We start from the raw sequence: 21,265 nt of genomic DNA, 5'->3' as shown, positions 1-21,265 counted from the left end.
TTGTCAGTATGTATGTTTGTTTTTTGTTGTTTGTTTGTAATCATTGCATTTTTCACCTTTAACTTGCTGTGCAGTACACAGTTTACATCGCAGACTCTTGCAACTTCACATATAGCAGCCCTAGTAAGGTACCTTTCAGTACACAAAAGGATCAAGCTCAAGGTCAAAGGTCAAAGTCACAGGAAGGTGAAACACTAAATTCAATTAAATAACTTTCCTGGTCGCAATTTGTGAAATTTTGCCTCCAAATTTGCCATGAACATAGTCATTGGCCTTGCCCATAAGCCATAACCTGGGATAAGCACTTGACCTTGACCTTCAGGGTTTCGCTTGAGGTCAAATGTCACCTAAATTAGGTCAAAATTGATTGGGCCTTATCAAAGTTTGGGTTAATCAGTGCTGCCCTGTAGGAATGTTGTCTGTCAGGGTTGGGGGGTAAGATTTCCAGGGTGATTTCCGGGCTCGGGTATCCGGGAGGGAAGATATACTGTTACATCGGTATATCAGGTAAATGTGCCCATTTGAACTTGGGTCCATCCAGATCACAGAATACACCGTGTGTTTTTATACTCAAAGACGCCTTAAAATACAAAACGCCTTCAATATAAAAATGAACAACAGTACGCACCACATCTGGAAATTAGACAATTCTTTAAAAGCATTCTGTTTATTGTGCTGTGCTGAAAGCCGCATAATTTGCTTCTCACTTAAACAGCAACGTACCGAGCCACTGAAGGTAAGGAAGGTTTTCACCAGCTCATCCTCTGAGAAAAAGGGGTGTCGTGCCACCAAATTAATGAATCTGCCAAGAGCTCGCCTTCTTCCTTCAATGAACTCACGCTCAGAAATGGAGCCCAACACTGTGAAGAGATACAGACATATTGTTAGTCCCTCTGGGGCTATTTGCATGTACAGGGTGACCCCCCCCCCCCAAAAAAAACCCCCCAGAAGCAATAAAAATTGCAATAAATCCTGCAAAGGTCCAACAAATTCCTTGATATTTTCTGGACTTAAACTTCAATCTATGTACGGCCATCCCCAAAGTTTCAGTTATCTTGGTTGCGTTGCATAAAAGTCATGTTCTTCCATGTCATAACAGGCATGGAGGCTTATTTCACCAACAAATTATACCATTTGGAGCATATTTTGGAAAGAAAACACACACACACACACAATATTAATATATATATATATACATATATATATATATACATATATATATATACACACACACACACACACTAAAAAAAAAGATGATTAGAAATATCACCAAATTTCCATCAATTTAGAGATCTGTAATCATCAGTAATAGTAATCTTTCAGCAAATGCAAATATTCTTTCCATTCCACGAATGGAAAACATTTGTTTTATATGACATCTAAGTAGATCCATGTCATTTTATTTATTTTATTGATGTTTTACTAAAAATTAGAGTGGGGTTTCTTCTGGGCACAGGAATCATAGGGCAGCAGGACCCAGCCATTCACTCCGGCAGGCAGCTAAAAATTGTGACAAGAACTTGTCTAATTGTTTATCTGGCAGGGTTTCAGGCATAGGTGTAGGAGGTGGGGGGGCAGGGGCCAACCACCCCCTCCATCCGGGAATGGACTGGATGGACTGGGACAAAGCAGATGAAGTGCCTTATCCAAGGACAGGTAGCGTGGGACCGGAAAACAAACCCACGTCTACACATTGGTAGCATAACTCCTATCCACTGAGCTGCCTGCCACTACGTTAGATTCAAATTAAATATTTCTTTTTTTAAAAATGTGAAGTCATGTTTAAATGCAGAACTAAAAATAGTCAAGAGTTACTGTAAGGAAAAAAAAGTTTTTTTTTTTTTGTTTTTTTTTTTAAGTTCCAGGTCTAATGTTTTCATGTCTGTCTCAAACACTGTCAAATCAAATGTTTTTTTAAGAAATCCTGAGTGTGAGAAAAGAAAGGTTTCCTTGTTTGACTGACAGCCACAGTTTGTAACAATACAGCCGGCAGGAACAACAGTACACACAAGGTAAAACCAGCCATCTGCAGGGGTTCAGGCAACGAGAAGCAGTTTGACAAATTCATAGGCGGTCCATTCAATAGGATACAAGTGGGTTGTTTTGGATGCAACAATTTTTAACATTCATAGCAGAATTTGTGATGAAAATTAAGCAGGCAATGTCAACACTAAGGTAAAACTGGGTGCCACATTGTGAGGAAACACATCAAACAACAGTCAAGAGGAACTTCAGAAACCTGAATGTCCAATCGGGAAAATGTCTATTTTTAAACACCAAAAAAAAAAGTCAGGTTCCTGCCAGGATTGGGATGAATGCAACCCTCTGCCAATGCCCCATTTAAGTGTTGAAAAGGGGATGGATGGATGGATATGCAGACAGCTAAAGATGAAGATTGATGATAAAAAATTATGTTTACAAATATAAAAGTAAAGTAAAAAAAAAAATTGGAAGTCGTCTAAACTAAAAGTAAGACCTATATAGGTGCTGAGAGCAATGGTGCAGGAAGTGGCATCAAGCAAATGCAGGCCTATGACTATCATATATAATAAGAAGCAGTAAATCCGATATAGGCCCCCAGATTCATTGATGCCGATTAGTATCCTCAGATACCGTAGCAAGAAGCAGATAAGCGTATACAGCTACCCATAGATGGTATGCCAGTCCACTTCAGGTTACTTCCCTGGCCAAGGAAAAGGACAGAGACAGGCTGCAAGAACACGAATCAAAGCCACCTCTATTGGTAGCTCAACTCCTATCCGACTGATCATCGAGAACCCGCTCTGCTACTGTTATCCCACATTCAAGCATTCAGTGACATGGTGGAAATCCAACTGCAAATCTCTAGTAATACACATTATGAAATGCCCTAAATATATGCAAAAAATTCTGATATTAATTATGTTAAATGTCAGAGTTGAGACTTTTACCTCCTTTGAACATTCTTTTAGGTGGAAGAGCCGGCACCATCCTGTAGGCAAATCTCTGGATCAAAACCTCATGGAAGACGTCAAAGTCACTGTAGCGTCGATAAACTGCTATTTTGTAACGCTAGAACCAAAGATGAAAGAAATGCAATGAATCCCAACACTGGCAAACACTCACAAAACAAATGTTAATGTAGCAAGGGTTGTGGGGAGTAGTGACAAGGGAAACTTTTCAGACTGAAAAAAAAAAAAATTTTACGTGATGAAAAACACTGGCACCATTTATCCATTTATATGGCATCTTACAACTTTTCTGTGCATTTCTATTTTTTCAGCCAATCTAATCAGGTCAATTCAACAGCACCAAATCCCAACATAAGGCGCTTCACATGAGTAAGGTCTAACCTAACCCACTTCCCTGAGCAAGTACACTGGCAACTGGCATTTTTTTGATGACAGGAAGAAACCTCAAGCAGACCAACTCAATGGGGTGACCATCTGCTTTAGCCATACAGCCAATAACAAATTAAAAAAAAAAAAAAGCACAATGAAAAATTGTCACATATGCAAAGACAGAAATGTTGCAGTGAAGCAACCATACACACAGAGTTCAATGGTAGCAAACAACACATCCGGCATTAGCAAGCTACAGCAACCTCAGGAAGAGAGCCAGTTCTCCACAAAACTAAATCCCTGCTCTTTTCAGAACTTTGCCAGCCACCTATTTAGGGATGTATCCCTACTGTAGACATTATACTTTCCCCGGGAGGAGAGGGGACCAGAGACAATTAGCCAATGCAGACTTCTCTCTGGTGAGGTCATTAAGTACTTACTATATCCATCTTTGTGACCTCAGACTGTCGCACACCAACATCATTGTTGCCAACATGGATAATGTTGATGATATAACTGGTGTCATGTTCCTGAGTCGGCTGTCTGACGATGAGTAATGCTCGCGCCCTTATATGAGAAGCTATGTTGGATACTCTGGCCCAAGGTTAATATTTAAAGAATTTTAACATCGGCTAGAGAATAAATGTAACTTTGCGGGTAATGAAATCACCTATCACTAATGTATGGTATGCCCATAAATCAGGAGGGCTAGCAGTGTTCACAAGCCAGGGCAAAAAACAAAAAAAAAATAATAATTTGCAGTCTGTAGCAGACGGCAACACAACTGGATTCCTAAGTTTTTGTGCTTTCTTCCACCTGACCACAGCATGAAAGCCATCATCTGCCGGCGAAGCTAAGCTACTGCTAACTAATGCGCTAGCTGACCCCCATACTTAACTCAACCGCTGTGTCCATAACAACTAACACCAGTGAAATAAGCTACTCTAACTTACAGATTCTGACTTACAGTCAGAATTTTGCTACTCAAAGCCAAATAACAGATAAGGCCAGTGCGAACTAATGCTACCATGCTAGCTTACCACTTCTGAAGCGTACTAAGAAAACAGACAACTAATATTACTTAAACACTTATAGTATGTCAAAGTAATTACTCAAAATTACAAATTTGAAGCACAGGTAATTAACATAAATAGAAGACCTTCTGTTAAATATTGACGTGCATGTGGCATCAACATTAGATGCAAACACAATAAGTGGGAAAGACCATCAATGAGAAAATTCTACAGTTCTGCAAAAGAATTAAAAAGTTTATAATTCGCCATTTCTGTGTTCTGCATGACCAAGTTGTGTTTCGAGAATCATCCAACTGTGAAAAATTGTAACAGTAACAGCATGCTGCATTGGGGGTATTCAAATTCCTTGTGTGTGACTGTGCGATAGACTTGTGGCTTGTCCAGGGTATCCTCCACCTCTCACTTAATGCCCACTGGGATAGACTCCAGACCCCCTGTGAACCTTAACTGGATTAACCGGGTTTAGATAATGGCTGGAGGTGTGTGGCAGGTTTTTTGGGATGCCCTACCTGGCTGGTGACCTGGTATTCCACATGTTTGAGGAATAGACCCTTCTTTTCCGGTATGAGCTCCACCTGCACTGTGTCTCTGGCCAGCAGGCTGTCCAAGCTGTGGGAAATCATCAGTACGTTCTCCTGAGCTGGCTGCATCCTCAATGTGCACAAATCCAACGGCTCCCCAAGCTGAGGTTTTGGCAACTCTATCAAACACAGAATTACCGCAGACTTCTAATATTTACTTTTCATGACGCAAACAATACATCTGGAGAGGAAATCAACCTTTGCCGAGCGCGAGGAATGCTGCCGTTGAAACTCTTTCTCTGTATTTGACAGATTTGGTGTCTGACTGTGTCTGGTGTCCATGTGACCTGTTATTCATTCCAAAGAAGTCACTAACTCACTGTAATGTGCTGAGAAAAAGGAATGCAGAAAACTTGCTGTTGCACACCATGAGCAAATGTGACAAGGGTTTCAAACTGGCAAGCTGGGACAAATATGGCATGCGGAGTTGCGTAATCAGTCACGCTGCAATATGTCCTCATGATTTTTATTTTATTGATGTTGAAATCCACAACAGAAACGGTAACAGTTTCAACTGCAGATTGTCATTTTCGCAATTTCTATTTCAGATGGTAAATGGTTTCCATTTATATAGCGCTTTTCCATCTGCATCAGATGCTCAAAGTGCTTTACAATAATGCCTCACATTCACCCCAATGTCAGGGTGCTGCCATACAAGGCGCTCACTACACACCGGGAGCAAAAGGGGATTAAAGACCTTGCCCAAGGGCCGATATCCAGAGACCAATATTCCATGAAAACATTGGTAAATAAATTGTTTCCTCGCACGCATTACATTATAGTAATGCACGCCAGACTCACACGCTGAGATATACCATTTTGTCGTATCAAATCCTTCCATTTCATGCTATTTACAACATTAAACTGACACATACTGATTAAGGAAATGTTCAAGACCAACGCTGTTCTGCAGGAAAAGTCCTTCGACTCTCTCTCACTGTGTCCGCTGTTGCTTCTCTGACCGTTAAAGCTCAAAGACTGAACTGGAGCAATCACGCATGTGCATTACCGCATCTGGAGACAGATATCGTGAGGAACAGATTTCACACCATCACACCGTCACCCACCTTGTATCCAGTTTTCCAAGAGTTTGGGACTTGGTTGCTTTCCTTGCTGAGCCAGAGCGATCAAAGCCAGCGCTTTGTAGAGGGACAGCTTACTCAGGAATCCATCTGTGGTGTCAACGTGCTCTGCAATCTGGCAAGGACAAAGACAATAAGAGCTAAAGGTCACAGGTTCCCATACAAAGTTCTGGGAAGTCAGCAAAAAGGGAAAAAAATGAGCTGCTGTATTACCCAGAGCTATTTGCCTTTGGGTGTCTGTTTTATTCAAGTTGCCTAATATTACTTTTTAAAACTTTGTTAAATATTTACCCCCAAAAAACTTGTAGCAACATAAGAAGTGTGCATCTCTCGTTTATAAAACAATACATATCTAGAAACATAAGCCACTATATGATTCAAGATTGATTATTTTATTGTAAATGCACTGCATTAATATAGCGCTTTTTCATCTGCATCAGATGCTCAAAGCGCTTTATAATTTCATTTTTTTCCATTTATATAGTGCCAAATCACAACAGAGTTGCCTCAAGGAGCTTCACACAGGTAAGGTCTAACCTTACTAACCCCCAGATCAACAGTGGTAAGAAAAACTCCCTCTGAGGAAGAAACCTCAAGCAGACCAGACTCAAAGGGGTGACCCTCTGCTTGGGCCATGATACAAACATAAATTACAGAACAGTTCACAAAACAAATATACAGGAAATGCAGTTAGTGCACAGGACAGGAGGATCGCCAGCACAAATACAACTTCCATCTCTGGATGGAGCTGCACCTTAAACAGAGAAAAAAACAGAATCGGGCAACAGAAAGACAAGAAATACAGTATAATTTGTCAGCATTAAACAACAAGAAAAACAGGAAATACTAAGGTGATCGCCGGCCACTAGCCCTAAACTTCACTAAAAGACCCAGAATGTGGGTAAAATTGAGGCCGCGGCCCGCTCAGTTTCCGAATAAAATAAATTAAGAGTAAAAAGCAAAAAACAAAACTGTACCAGTATGCTAGCCATATGAAATGGAAAATAAGTGCATCTTAAGTCTGGACTTGAAAGTCTCCACAGAATCTGACTGTTTAACTGACGCAGGGAGATCATTCCACAGAACAGGGGCACGATAAGAGAAAGCTCTGTGACCTGCAGACTTCTTATTCACCCTAGGGACACAAAGTAGTCCTGCACCCTGAGAACGTAAAGCCCAGGCCGGTACGTAAGGTTTAATTAGGTCAGCTAAGTTGGGAGGTACCAGTCCGTGAACAATTTTTATAGACTAGTAGCAGAATCTTAAAATCTGATCTCACTGGGACAGGAAGCCAGTGAAGAGATGCTAAAATGGGTGTGATGTGGTTGAACTTTCTGCTTTGTGTCAAAAGTCTGGCTGCAGCATTTTGAACCAACTGGAGAGCCCTAATGCTGGACTGCGGTAAACCAGAAAATAGAACATTGCATTCGTCCAATCTAGAAGAGATAAATGCATGGATCAGGGTCTCAGCATCAGCCATAGACAGGATGGGACAAATCTTCGCTATATTTCACAGGTGGAAGAAAGCAGTCCTCATAATATTTCTAATGTGGAGGTCAAAGGACAACGAAGCATCAAAAATTACCCCAAGGTTCCTCACTTTGTCACAATAATGCCTCACATTCACCAAGATATCAAGGTGCTGCCACACAAGGTGCTCACTACACACCGGGAGCAATAGGGGATTAAGAACCTTGCCCAAGGGCCCTTAGTGATTTTCCTGTCAAGCTGGGATTTGAACCAAGGATCCTCTGGTCTCAAGCCCAATGCTGAACCATTAGACCATCACCTCCACTTATTCCGTAACAATTTTATGCAATACAACACAATTCTTTCCTTAATGTAGATATTAACAAAAAGTGATCTTGCTCACCTTCACATAGAAATTTCATGAAAAAACAGAGACCATTTTCAGATTTGTTTGTTTTTTTTTGTACTGTGCTGCAGCCTACTGGCACTGCCTCTGCTCACATTTTGTTAACTACTGGGGGCAGCACTACATACAGCAGCAGACAGTGCACAGAAGCCCAGAAGAAGAAGTACAGCATCACTTTCCCCACTCTGAACGGGTATGGCTATATTGGGAACCAAACGTTAAGTTCAAAGGGGTTCCTCCACCTCCTGAGGAGACTGAGATCCTTTGGAGTGAGCAGGCCTCTGCTTAAGACTTTCTACAACTCTGTTGTAGCCTCTGCTCTCCTCTATGCTGTCGTCTGTTGGGCCCCGGGCAGCACAGAGCAGGAGAGAAAGAGACTGAACAAGCTGGTCAGGAAGTCCAGCTCTGTCCTGGGCTGTCCTCTGGACTCTCTGGAGGAGGTGGCTGAGAGGAGGGTGTTAACCAAGCCAAATCCATCATGGACAACTCCTCTCACCCTCTGCACCGGACTGTAGTGGAACTGACCAGCTTGTTCAGTGACAGACTGAGGAACCCTCAGTGCAAGAAGGAACGATACCGCAGGTCGTTCCTCCCTGCTGCTGTCAGACTGTACAATAATACTGTGAAATAACCACATGCAATAATATGTCCACAAATCACGTGCAATAACAACTCATTTACAAATCCCAACACTAATGTCGCCTTATCACATCTAAACTCCATTTTCACATATCGTAAAGAAGATGCTGCTATCTCTTTTTCAATCCCAATCATGTCTATATATGTATATGTGTACGAGGTCTGTCCATAAAGTATCGTACCTTTTTATTTTTTTCAAAAACTATATGGATTTCATTCATATGTTTTTACGTCAGACATGCTTGAACCCTCGTGCGCATGCGTGAGCTTTTCCACGCCTGTCGGTGACGTCAACAACAGGACAAGTTTGGACATGTCTATCTCGGCTTTCAGTGCTTACCAGTCGAGTGAGTATAAAAGAACTTGTGGAGAGCTGGACATGTCCCAATTTGTCCTCTAACACTCCGAAACGGAGGTGTTCCTTTGTCTCGCTTCATCAGCGAATCGGTCGTGACGCGCGAAGCCTCCGCGCGGCTTTCCATGACAAAATCTCTTGTTAAAAGTGAAATCTGCTGGAAAATGGCTGAGGTCCAGGTCTTGTGATAACCAGAGAAAGAGCACACGACGGTCTCGTATCCACAGAGCCATCAGCTTAGAAATGATCCAGTGGTTTGTGCCGCATCGTCGCAGATCGGCGCACCGACTGTCCTTAAAGGGGTCCTTAAAGCTGTAGTTAAAGTCCTTATTCTCTGTGAAGCCCGTAAAATTTTCACTGAAAGCCAGATAAATTTTTCGAATGGTTTCTAGGTGCCAGTCTCTAACAGCTTCTGAAAAAATTCTGATGGAAAAAAGTCCTTTTCATTCCGCCATTTCCAGACAATGAAAATCCGACGAGGGGGCGGGACCACTCCTTCCACAAGGCGTGCTCACAGGCGAATGACGTCACCGACAGGCGTGGAAAAACTCACGCATGCGCACGAGGGTTCAAGCATGTCTGACGTGAAAACATATGAATGAAATCCATATAGTTTTTAAAAAAAATAAAAAGGACCGTTAATTTATGGACACACCACGTATAGGTATGTATATGCATATGGGTATATGTATGTATATGTGTATATGCATATACAGTGAGGAAAATAAGTATTTGAACATTTATATATATATTCTATTTCTACCTCATTTCTTATGTCTTGTACTATTCGATGAACATTTTCCTCTACTTGCGTGTGTGTTGTCTTAAGAGCTGACGTAACATGTGAATTTCTCCTCTGTGAGCTGCTGTGAGTGCAATAAAGTTTATCTATCTATCTATCTATCTATCTATTTCAGTTGTACATGATAAGTCTTACCACTGCTGGACATGCTGGTTTTGTTTTTACCTTGTAAAGATTACGTTCCTATGACCAGCTTTGTGAGAGCCTTACGAGCAGTGAAACAAGTTTCATTCAAACGATTCATAATGTGAAATTCAATCTATTGACTACTTTATGCATTTAGTCTGTGTGTTGACGCAATCAGGCAACCCTGACAGCAGATCCCAGACAGACCTGCATTTTGATATGGCACAAGATTTACACCGTATGCACTTCTTGATGCAACTCCACATTGCATGGAAAAAAGGCAGGGGGTCTTCTTGAACTGGGAACCTTCTCCTCTGGGAACAAGTGCACGAACCGCTTGGTCACCACCCATGTATCAATCAATGTAATGTAATGTATCAATGTAATCTCTTTTGACGGTTATCGGTTAAATGTGACCCCATAGTGTGTGTCTGTGTGTGTACTTCTGGTACTGACATCATTTCAAGAACTCTGAACAGAAAAAAAGTATATAAGCAGGATGTGGCATATCATCAATTATGAATGCATGAAATGAATTACATTAAAATATGCATACAGTTAACAGCAATAGGCACAATAATTAAGTTGTGCCACTTTTTGGTGTAAAACGTGTGCCTCACCTGGCTGAGAACTGCCTTGGAGAGATTGGTACTTTGGAGCAAACGCTGAAATACTTCAACCTGCACGCGCTCATCTGTCCTACAGCTGAGGGCCTCGTGCACATCCCGGTAATATGCTGGGACAGATCCTAGAAAAAGAATAACACCTAACGTACGGTGCTTGTGGAAAGTATTCACAGTGTTTCACTTTCTCCACATTTTGTTATGTTACAGCCTTATTCCAAAATTGATGAAATTCTTTTATTTTTCCCCCTCATAATTCTACTCACACAACACCCCATAATGACAACATGAAAAAAGTTTTGTTTTGTAATTTTTGCAAATTTATTAAAGATTAAACAAAAAAATCAGAAATCACATTACATAAGTATTGACACGCTTTGCTCAATACTTTGTTGATGCATCTTTGGCAACAATTACAGCCTCAAGTCGTCTTGAATATTATGCCACAAGCTTAACAATGTCACAAAACAATGTCGGACTCTGTTGTTTTCTCTGGGCCCCTCCCCAATCAGACCGGGAGTGACATGTTTAGCCGCATGTTCTCCTTGAATTGCTGGCTGTCTGAGTGGTGTCCAAAAAATGAGGTGGGCTTCATTGATAATTGGCAAAGCTTCTGGGGAAAACCTGGTCTTGTTAGGAGAGACGGCATCCATCCCACTTTGGATGGAGCAGCTCTCATTTCTAGAAATCTGGCCAATTTTCTTGGATCCTCCAAACTGTGACTGTCCAGCGTTGGGACCAGGAGGCAGAGCTGTGGTCTTATACACCTCTCTGCAGCTTCTCTCCCCCTGCCGTCCCCTCGTTGCCCTGTCCCCGTGGAGACGGTGCCTGCTCCCAGACCAGCAATAATCAGCAAAAATCTATTTAAGCATAAAAATTCAAAAAGAAAAAATAATATAGCACTTTCAATTGCACCACAGACTAAAACAGTTAAATGTGGTCTATTAAACATTAGGTCTCTCTCTTCTAAGTCCCTGTTGGTAAATGATATAATAATTGATCAACGTATTGTTTTATTCTGCCTAACAGAAACCTGGTTACAGCAGGATGAATATGTTAGTTTAAATGAGTCAACACCCCCGAGTCACACTAACTGTCAGAATGCTCGTAGCACGGGCCGGGGCGGAGGATTAGCAGCAATCTTCCATTCCAGCTTATTAATTAATCAAAAACCTAGACAGAGCTTTAATTCATTTGAAAGCTTGTCTCTTAGTCTTGTCCATCCAAATTGGAAGTCTCAAAAACCAGTTTTATTTGTTATTATCTATCGTCCACCTGGTCGTTACTGTGAGTTTCTCTGTGAATTTTCAGACCTTTTGTCTTAGTGCTTAGCTCAGATAAGATAATTATAGTGGGCGATTTTAACATCCACACAGATGCTGAGAATGACAGCCTCAACACTGCTTTTAATCTATTATTAGACTCTATTGGCTTTGCTCAAAAAGTAAATGAGTCCACCCACCACTTTAATCATATCTTAGATCTTGTTCTGACTTATGGTATGGAAATAGAAGACTTAACAGTATTCCCTGAAAACTCCCTTCTGTCTGATCATTTTTTTTAATAACATTTACATTTACCCTGATGGACTACCCAGCAGTGGGGAATAAGTTTCATTACACTAGAAGTCTTTCAGAAAGCGCTGTAACTAGGTTTAAGGATATGATTCCTTCTTTATGTTCTCTAATGTCATATACCAACACAGAGCGGAGTAGTTACCTAAACTCTGTAAGGGAGTTAGAGTATCTCGTCAATAGTTTTACATCCTCATTGAAGACAACCTTGGATGCTGTAGCTCCTCTGAAAAAGAGAGCTTTAAATCAGAAGTGTCTGACTCCGTGGTATAACTCACAAACTCGTAGCTTAAAGCAGATAACCCGTAAGTTGGAGAGGAAATGGCGTCTCACTAATTTAGAAGATCTTCACTTAGCCTGGAAAAAGAGTTTGTTGCTCTATAAAAAAGCCCTCCGTAAAGCTAGGACATCTTTCTACTCATCACTAATTGAAGAAAATAAGAACAACCCCAGGTTTCTTTTCAGCACTGTAGCCAGGCTGACAAAGAGTCAGAGCTCTATTGAGCTGAGTATTCCATTAACTTTAACTAGTAATGACTTCATGACTTTCTTTGCTAACAAAATTTTGACTATTAGAGAAAAAATTACTCATAACCATCCCAAAGATGTATCGTTATCTTTGGCTGCTTTCAGTGATGCCGGTATTTGGTTAGACTCTTTCTCTCCGATTGTTCTGTCTGAGTTATTTTCATTAGTTACTTCATCCAAACCATCAACATGTTTATTAGACCCCATTCCTGCCAGGCTGCTCAAGGAAGTCCTACCATTATTCAATGCTTCAATCTTAAATATGATCAATCTATCTTTGTTAGTTGGTTATGTACCACAGGCCTTTAAGGTGGCAGTAATTAAACCATTACTTAAAAAGCCATCACTTGACCCAGCTATCTTAGCTAATTATAGGCCAATCTCCAACCTTCCTTTTCTCTCAAAGATTCTTGAGAGGGTAGTTGTAAAACAGCTAACTGATCACCTGCAGAGGAATAGTCTATTTGAAGAGTTTCAGTCAGGTTTTAGAATTCATCATAGTACAGAAACAGCATTAGTGAAGGTTACAAATGATCTTCTTATGGCTTCGGACAGTGGACTTATCTCTGTGCTTGTTTTGTTGGACCTCAGTGCTGCTTTTGATACTGTTGACCATAAAATTTTATTACAGAGATTAGAGCATGTCATAGGTATTAAAGGCACTGCGCTGCGGTGGTTTGAATCATATTTGTCTAATAGATTACAGTTTGTTCATGTAAATGGGGAATCTTCTTCACAGACTAAAGTTAATTATGGAGTTCCACAAGGTTCTGTGCTAGGACCAATTTTATTCACTTTATACATGCTTCCCTTAGGCAGTATTATTAGACGGTATTGCTTAAATTTTCATTGTTACGCAGATGATACCCAGCTTTATCTATCCATGAAGCCAGAGGATACACACCAATTAGCTAAACTGCAGGATTGTCTTACAGACATAAAGACATGGATGACCTCTAATTTCCTGCTTTTAAACTCAGATAAAACTGAAGTTATTGTACTTGGCCCCACAAATCTTAGAAGCATGGTGTCTAACCAGATCGTTACTCTGGATGGCATTTCCCTGATCTCTAGTAATACTGTGAGAAATCTTGGAGTCATTTTTGATCAGGATATGTCATTCAAAGCGCATATTAAACAAATATGTAGGACTGCCTTTTTGCATTTACGCAATATCTCTAAAATCAGAAAGGTCTTGTCTCAGAGTGATGCTGAAAAATTAATTCATGCATTTATTTCCTCTAGGCTGGACTATTGTAATTCATTATTATCAGGTTGTCCTAAAAGTTCCCTAAAAAGCCTTCAGTTGGTTCAGAATGCTGCAGCTAGAGTACTGACGGGGACTAGCAGGAGAGAGCATATCTCACCCGTGTTGGCCTCTCTTCATTGGCTTCCTGTTAATTCTAGAATAGAATTTAAAATTCTTCTTCTTACTTATAAGGTTTTGAATAATCAGGTCCCATCTTATCTTACGGACCTCATAGTACCATATTAACCCATTAGAGCGCTTCGCTCTCAGACTGCAGGCTTACTTGTAGTTCCCAGGGTTTGTAAGAGTAGAATGGGAGGCAGAGCCTTCAGCTTTCAGGCTCCTCTCCTGTGGAACCAGCTCCCAATTCAGATCAGGGAGACAGACACCCTCTCTACTTTTAAGATTAGGCTTAAAACTTTCCTTTTCGCTAAGGCTTATAGTTAGGGCTGGATCAGGTGACCCTGGACCATCCCTTGGTTATGCTGCTTTAGACGTAGACTGTGGGGGGGTTCCCATGATGCACTGTTTCTTTCTCTTTTTGCTCCGTATGCACCACTCTGCATTTAATCATTAGTGATCGATCTCTGCCCCCCTTCACAGCATGTCTTTTTCCTGGTTCTTTCCCTCAGCCCCAACCAGTCTCAGCAGAAGACTGCCCCTCCCTGAGCCTGGTTCTGCTGGAGGTTTCTTCCTGTTAAAAGGGAGTTTTTCCTTCCCACTGTAGCCAAGTGCTTGCTCATAGGGGGTCGTTTTGACCGTTGGGGTTTTTCATAATTATTGTATGGCCTTGCCTTACAATATAGAGCGCCTTGGGGCAACTGTTTGTGATTTGGCGCTATATAAGAAAAAAGTTGATTGATTGATTGATTGATAGTGCACCTATCTTTGGGCAGTTTTGCCCATTCCTGTTTTCAGCACCTCTCCATCAGGTTGGATGGGGAGAGTTGGTGCACAGCCATTTTCAGATCTCTCCAGAGATGTTCAATTCAATTCAGGTCTGCAGGAAAAGTACTGCAAACACTTTCCAGATGCACTGTACGTCATCACATCATACTAATCGAAAGTATCCAATCGGCAGTTTGAGTCTGGAAGACCAAAATACAATGCTGATTTTATGGAAACCCTTCACTTGTGTGTGTGTGTGTGTGTGTGTGTGTGTGTGGAGAACAAATGACACATTTTAGTTTTGTAACTGCTAATGTAAATAAAATGGTAAATGGACTAATTATATATATATATATATATATAGCGCTTTTTCATCTGCATCAGATGCTCAAAGCGCTTTACAATAATGCCTCACATTCACCCCGATGTCACTGTGCTGCCATACAAGGCGCTCACTACACACCGGGAGCAACTAGGGGATTAAGGACTTTGCCCAAGGGCCCTTATTAATTTTCCAGTCAGGCTGGGATTTGAACCAAGGATCTTCTGGTCTCAAGCCCAATGCTTTAACTACTAGACCATCACCTCCCCTAATATAAAATTATGAAGACTTCTTTATACATCACATATACATACATACATACATACATACATATATATATATATACATATATATATATACATACACACACACACACACACACACGAGGTCTGTCCAAAAAGTATTGTACCTTTTTGTTTTTTCAAAAACTATATGGATTTGATTCATATGTTTTTACGTCAGCCAAGCTTGAACCTTCGTGCGCATGCGTGAGTTTTTCCACGCCTGTCGGTTGCGTCATTCGCCTGTGGGCAGGCTTTGAGTGCACTGTTCCAGCCCTCTCGTCGTCGTTTCATTGCAAGGAAATGGCGGAATGATTTGGGCTTTTTTCCATCAGAATTTTTTCAGAAACTGTTAGAGACAGGCAGCTGGAAACCATTCGAAAAATTTATCTGGCTTTCGGTGAAAATTTTACGGGCTTCACAGAGAGTAAGGACTGTAACTACAGCTTTAAGGACTGCCTACAATGGCGCACGGCGCGCCGCGCTCCGAGCCACCATCGAGATGCAGAAAACACCACATCATTTCTAAACAGATGGCTGTGTGGAGCCGGGACCGTCGTGTACAATTTCTCTGGTTATCACAAGAGCTGGACATCAACCATTTTCCGGCAGATTTCACTTTTAACAAGAGATTTTGTCGTGGAAAGCCGCGCGGAGGCTTCGAGCGTCAGGACCGATTCGCTGATCGAGCGAGACAAAGGAACACCTCCATTTCGGAGTGTTACAGGACACGTTGGGACATGCCTATCTCGGCTTTCAATGCTTACCAGCCCAGTGAGTATAAGAGAAATTGTGGAGAGCTGGGCAACAGTGGGAAGGAAAAACTCCCTTTTAACAGGAAGAAACCTCCAGCAGAACCAGGCTCAGGGCTCATACAAAATATAGATCAAAAGGGCTTTTCAATATCAAAAATCAAATATCCGCAATACAGATCCAGGGTTCTTACAAGGATTTTTTTTACTGCATAGCGGGGAACTTAGCGGAGCACAGCCACACGAGGAGCATTGCAGCTGTGAATATTGTAGAACAGTCTGAGGGTACTGAAATTTATAACCCTTTGAAACACTATTTCTTGCATTTGAGAGGCACTTTTGCTGCGAACTGGGACATTAAATAATGTGCAACATATTCTTTAAAAAAGAATAAACAAAAACAGAAAAGCCCCCCTATGCTGGTTAAATCACAGCATAGGGGCCCAAAACACAGCGTAGGGGATCCGAAACACAGTATAGGGGCCCCCATATATTTAACTGCACTGGTGAGAACTCTAGGATCAGATGTGGAAAAAACTTTATAAGTTAAAGTTTATTCAAGAGTGCCAATTTGCACCTCACTGTAACAACTGAGAGTGACTGAGGCACTTCTGACTGAGATATAATGCAAAATGTACACCAAATTCAAATGTCCACAAAATCCACAATCTGGATCAGATCTGGATCAATCTTTGTCAGGTGATAGTGAGTGCCAGTCTGCACCTCACATTCAAATATGAGAGCGATTGGGGCACATGTGATTAAGATATAATGTAGAATATCCATTAAATGGGGTTTTCAATGTTCAATTTAAATGGCCACAAAATCTGTAATCTGGATCAGATCCAGATCAAGCTTAGCCAGTCAATAAAGGATACTATTCTACATAATGCTCTCAGATATGAAAGAAATTTGATTTATTTATTTATTTATTTTTTGACAGTCATGACTTTTTGAACATTCCTTCTATGTTAAAGATAGGGATTTTTCCCATTTTCCAAGATTTTTCCTGAATTTGACCTTGCCTATCAGGATATATAAAAAAAAAAAAAATTATAAAGATATAAGAAAAATTGTGGTTTAAAGGCTATTCACAAACAAAAAGGGGAGAAAACATAACCTCTGCCCAACTTTGTTGGTAGAGGTAATAAATTGAATAAAAAAAAACAAACACTTTTTAAAATAGAATGTTGTAAACCTTGTTCTTTAATGTATATTAATTTAATATTTTTGGTACCCCCTTTAAACCAAAAGAAAAGAGGATTCAGGTGTCATATTAACATTTGTAAAATTGTGCCCCTTAAACTCACAGTGATAACAAAACTCTCCACAGTGAGATAAATTATATAAAAATAAAGCCAAGACGATAGAATGCTTAAGTGCGTGACCCCGTTGTGATGACCCATCCAAATCATTACACCCAGTTCTCTTTACAGAAGCCAGGTGATGAATACATGGATATTTTAAAGTCATGAAATATGACTTATTGGACATAATTTACATCTATCATTTGGAAATACAAACAGTATGATCATGTTTGGTTAATCAGTATGGAGTAAGCAGTTCTCACAAACTGGGTGACTACGTATACAAAAAACAGTAGTGAGGGAAGCCACCAACACATCATAATTCTGTTTTGTTTGTGTGCATCTGTTGCATCACTACTCATACAGCTTCATGGTGGAATGGAATAGAGAAGGATTTTCTTAAAAAGATGTGAAAATTCAGCTAAAATTTGCCAGAAGGCACATGGGAGACTGAGGCATAGATCTGATTTGTTTTCTTATCTGATTCACTCCCACGGTGACAGGTGGTGCAACAGACAAACATGGCACTCAGCCCATTCTCTCCAATCACAGCCACAGAAGCCTATAACTTCTTCCGTGTTGACATGGGGGTCTTGGTGGCTTTCCTCACTTGTTTCCTTCTTGCACAATCACTCAATTTTTGAGAACTCCTTACTCCAGACAGATTTAACAAACAGTACAATAATGTTTGTATTTCCTGATATTAATTTTGAATATTTAATAATAATTTCTTATTATTACTATTATGTAAATTGGCAGGATTTTTTTATTTAGTTGGGTTATTTAAAAAAATGGGTGTACATACGCATAGATTCCATTGTCTTGGCTTTAATATTTTCATTTAATTGATATAATGTAGAGATTTGTTTTCACTGTGAGTTTAAAAGACAAAATTTCTGAAATTTTATTATCAGAGAGCTCCTGCTCATTTTTTTTCATTGATGTCATAAAAATATTACAAAATGTAAAAGCTCAAGGGTTAAACTTTTTCATAGCACTATATCACAACTTTTATCACTTATACAGCCAGTTGTCCGGATGGATACAGAACATTTACAAATCACTGCAGCTCAGAATCAAGATTGATGGAAGGAGTATGGCACTGTATGTTCTTTTCTTTTTACAGTACCCTTTGAAGTTTAAACAACCCGAAGTTCGTCCTGCAAGGAAAAGGAATACGGTTGAGGTGGGCGATACCGGGAATTCTGGTATTGATCCAATACCAAGTAAAAACAGGCCCAGTATCGCCAATATCGATACTGATACTTTTTCATATTTAAGCTTCATAGATCCAAAGGATCCAAAAGACCTAGGATAGAATTTTGCCAAACATTGTATGTGACAACAAAATACTTTATCACAATCAACATTTTTGTTGAAAAAAAAAAAAAATAATAATAATCACTCAACACAACTTTAAACAAAATCTCCTGAGGTAGAGGGCTGACAAACCACAATACAAAGGTGCGCTGCTCCGTGTTGTGTGACACAGCTCAGCGTTTCTCTTACAGAGAGTAGACTTTGATGAATCTGCGTGCGCAGCAGTCAGTGTGCGGGAGAGAAAAAAAAAGCTTGAGTACCGATCTTTTTACATGAGGATCGTTCAGTATCAATACCAGCGTTGGTATCGATATCAGAGTGATGCTGAAAAACTAATTCATGCATTTATTTCCTCTAGGCTGGACTATTGTAATTCATTATTATCAGGTTGTCCTAAAAGTTCCCTAAAAAGCCTTCAGTTAATTCAAAATGCTGCAGCTAGAGTACTGACGGGGACTAGAAGGAGAGAGCATATCTCACCCATATTGGCCTCTCTTCATTGGCTTCCTGTTAATTCTAGAATAGAATTTAAAATTCTTCTTCTTACTTATAAGGTTTTGAATAATCAGGTCCCATCTTATCTTAGGGACCTCGTAGTACCATATCACCCCAATAGAGCGCTTCGCTCTCAGACTGCAGGCTTACTTGTAGTTCCTAGGGTTTGTAAGAGTAGAATGGGAGGCAGAGCCTTCAGCTTTCAGGCTCCTCTCCTGTGGAACCAGCTCCCAATTCAGATCAGGGAGACAGACACCCTCTCTACTTTTAAGATTAGGCTTAAAACTTTCCTTTTTGCTAAAGCTTATAGTTAGGGCTGGATCAGGTGACCCTGAACCATCCCTTAGTTATGCTGCTATAGACGTAGACTGCTGGGGGGTTCCCATGATGCACTGAGTGTTTCTTTCTCTTTTTGCTCTGTATGCACCACTCTGCATTTAATCATTAGTGATCGATCTCTGCTCCCCTCCACAGCATGTCTTTTTCCTGGTTCTCTCCCTCAGCCCTAACCAGTCCCAGCAGAAGACTGCCCCTCCCTTTTACATAATTATTGTATGGCCTTGCCTTACAATATAAAGCGCCTTGGGGCAACTGTTTCTTGTGATTTGGCGCTATATAAAAAAAATTGATTGATTGATTGATTGATATTAGGATCGATCCGCCCAACTTGACTAAGTTCGTCCTGCAAGGAAAAGTAATACGGTACCGGATCAATAGCTGCTTTTTAAAGTCATACTGCCACTTAGAAATTTAAGCAGGGTTTTTTTTTTTTTTTTTTTTTGGCTTTTAAAGAATGCACCAAAAGAAAATGTGCTGCAAAAACAACCAATTCAAAAAAAAAAAAAAAAAATCAATCGTGTTTGTCTTCCTTTTTAAAAGCTACAATATGTGCTAGCAAACGTGGCATAAAAACTTTTGGAAACTTTTTTTTTTTTGTTTTTTTTTTTGACGTTCACCTTCTCAGTCGCACAAACTATTTGATCGTTGTTCATCGCGTGCAAAAGTGAAAATAAAGCTGAAAAAACGAGTCACGACGGCTTTTACAATGTGCCAAAAACAACAAACAACCAAAGAACTCATCAGGACTTAAAATCCACAGCAGCCAGCAGAAAGATCCCCTTTTTTTTTCCCCAACGAATCTAATAGAATATTTCTGATTTTCCTGACAACACTGAAGCGATTAAAAACTGACAAAAGCGTGTGAAGAAGTGAGGTTGACGCACATTACCTTCATTGATCTCTCCTGCCATGGCTCAGACTGTCATGTGAGCGCAGGAGAAACTCCATGTGATTTCCTGAAGGAGGGGGGGAAAAAAAAAAAATAAAGTCATTTATTTATTTATTTATTTTAAAGTTCTACTTAACACTGCTTGCAGTCCGAGCCGGAAGTAAAAAGAAAATAACAATAAATCAGGATTTGGACACTCACGTGTAACGCTTTAATAGACTGTAGTCATTGCAAATGCAAGTTTAGACGACGTGAATCCAAAGGAGCGGGTACGTGAACGCCTCGTGCCCCGTCTTATATCTCGGGAGGTATTGTTCAGCAGCTCCGTACCTTGAGTTCCACCACATAACCAATATCACTTCGCCAGCAGCACCAGCATTGCTCAGAAGTGTTTATTTCCCGGTGTGAGAAAACGTTTGGCGTAATTTTCTGTTCCTCGTTCTTCTTCAAAACAGCCTGCATAAGCAATTATGCTGCCTTCGGCAAAAGTGAAAGGGAAAAGTGAAACATTTTGTTGTTAAAATCAGATCGCGCTGGATTTCTTCCTCTTTTTTTTTGTCGTATTTTGTCCTTTTTTTTTCGGGATAAGTGCTTTTTAATAACCTTACAACACAAGTATTTGATTTAAGGAGCATAATCAGGGGCGTCTGTAGAAAATTCATAAAAAGTCGGTGGGTGCCCCCGCCTGGAACAACAGAAGGAAACTTTTTATTAATTCATTCATTTTGGGGGGGGGTTGTTTTTATACCAATGTATGGGAAGTTGTAAAATACAGTTTTGATTACTTTTGTGCCAGGACCATTCTACATAGCTTTGTGTATTGATGTACTATACTGCCATGAAGCAAAATTTTAATGAACATAATTGGATTTGCCTTTCACCC

The 21,265-nt window shown here is 40.3% G+C and overlaps 1 protein-coding gene across 2 annotated transcripts in view; it reads right to left on the bottom strand.

The window, feature by feature from the left end:
* Positions 1-20,858, bottom strand: part of snx8a (sorting nexin 8a) — a 31,343-nt gene extending 10,485 nt beyond the window's left edge. The window contains exons 1-7 of one of the 2 annotated variants that reach the window (XM_034191004.1): positions 20,584-20,858; positions 20,383-20,449; positions 10,436-10,563; positions 6,003-6,132; positions 4,864-5,054; positions 2,931-3,051; positions 724-860 (exon numbers count right to left, since the gene is read on the bottom strand). In XM_034191004.1, the coding sequence (XP_034046895.1) occupies positions 724-860; positions 2,931-3,051; positions 4,864-5,054; positions 6,003-6,132; positions 10,436-10,563; positions 20,383-20,404 (729 nt within the window). In that variant the 5' untranslated portion in view covers positions 20,405-20,449; positions 20,584-20,858. Of the gene's footprint in view, positions 1-723; positions 861-2,930; positions 3,052-4,863; positions 5,055-6,002; positions 6,133-10,435; positions 10,564-20,382; positions 20,450-20,583 lie in introns of those variants that run through there. The other variant, XM_034191005.1, reaches the window with a different exon arrangement.
* Positions 20,859-21,265: the final 407 nt, after the last annotated feature.

This window comes from Thalassophryne amazonica, chromosome 16, assembly GCF_902500255.1.
Source record: "Thalassophryne amazonica chromosome 16, fThaAma1.1, whole genome shotgun sequence".
Classification (NCBI taxonomy): domain Eukaryota; kingdom Metazoa; phylum Chordata; class Actinopteri; order Batrachoidiformes; family Batrachoididae; genus Thalassophryne; species Thalassophryne amazonica.
The sequence above is the reverse complement of the archived record's forward strand: the minus strand, read 5'-3'. Positions and strand labels throughout refer to the sequence as shown.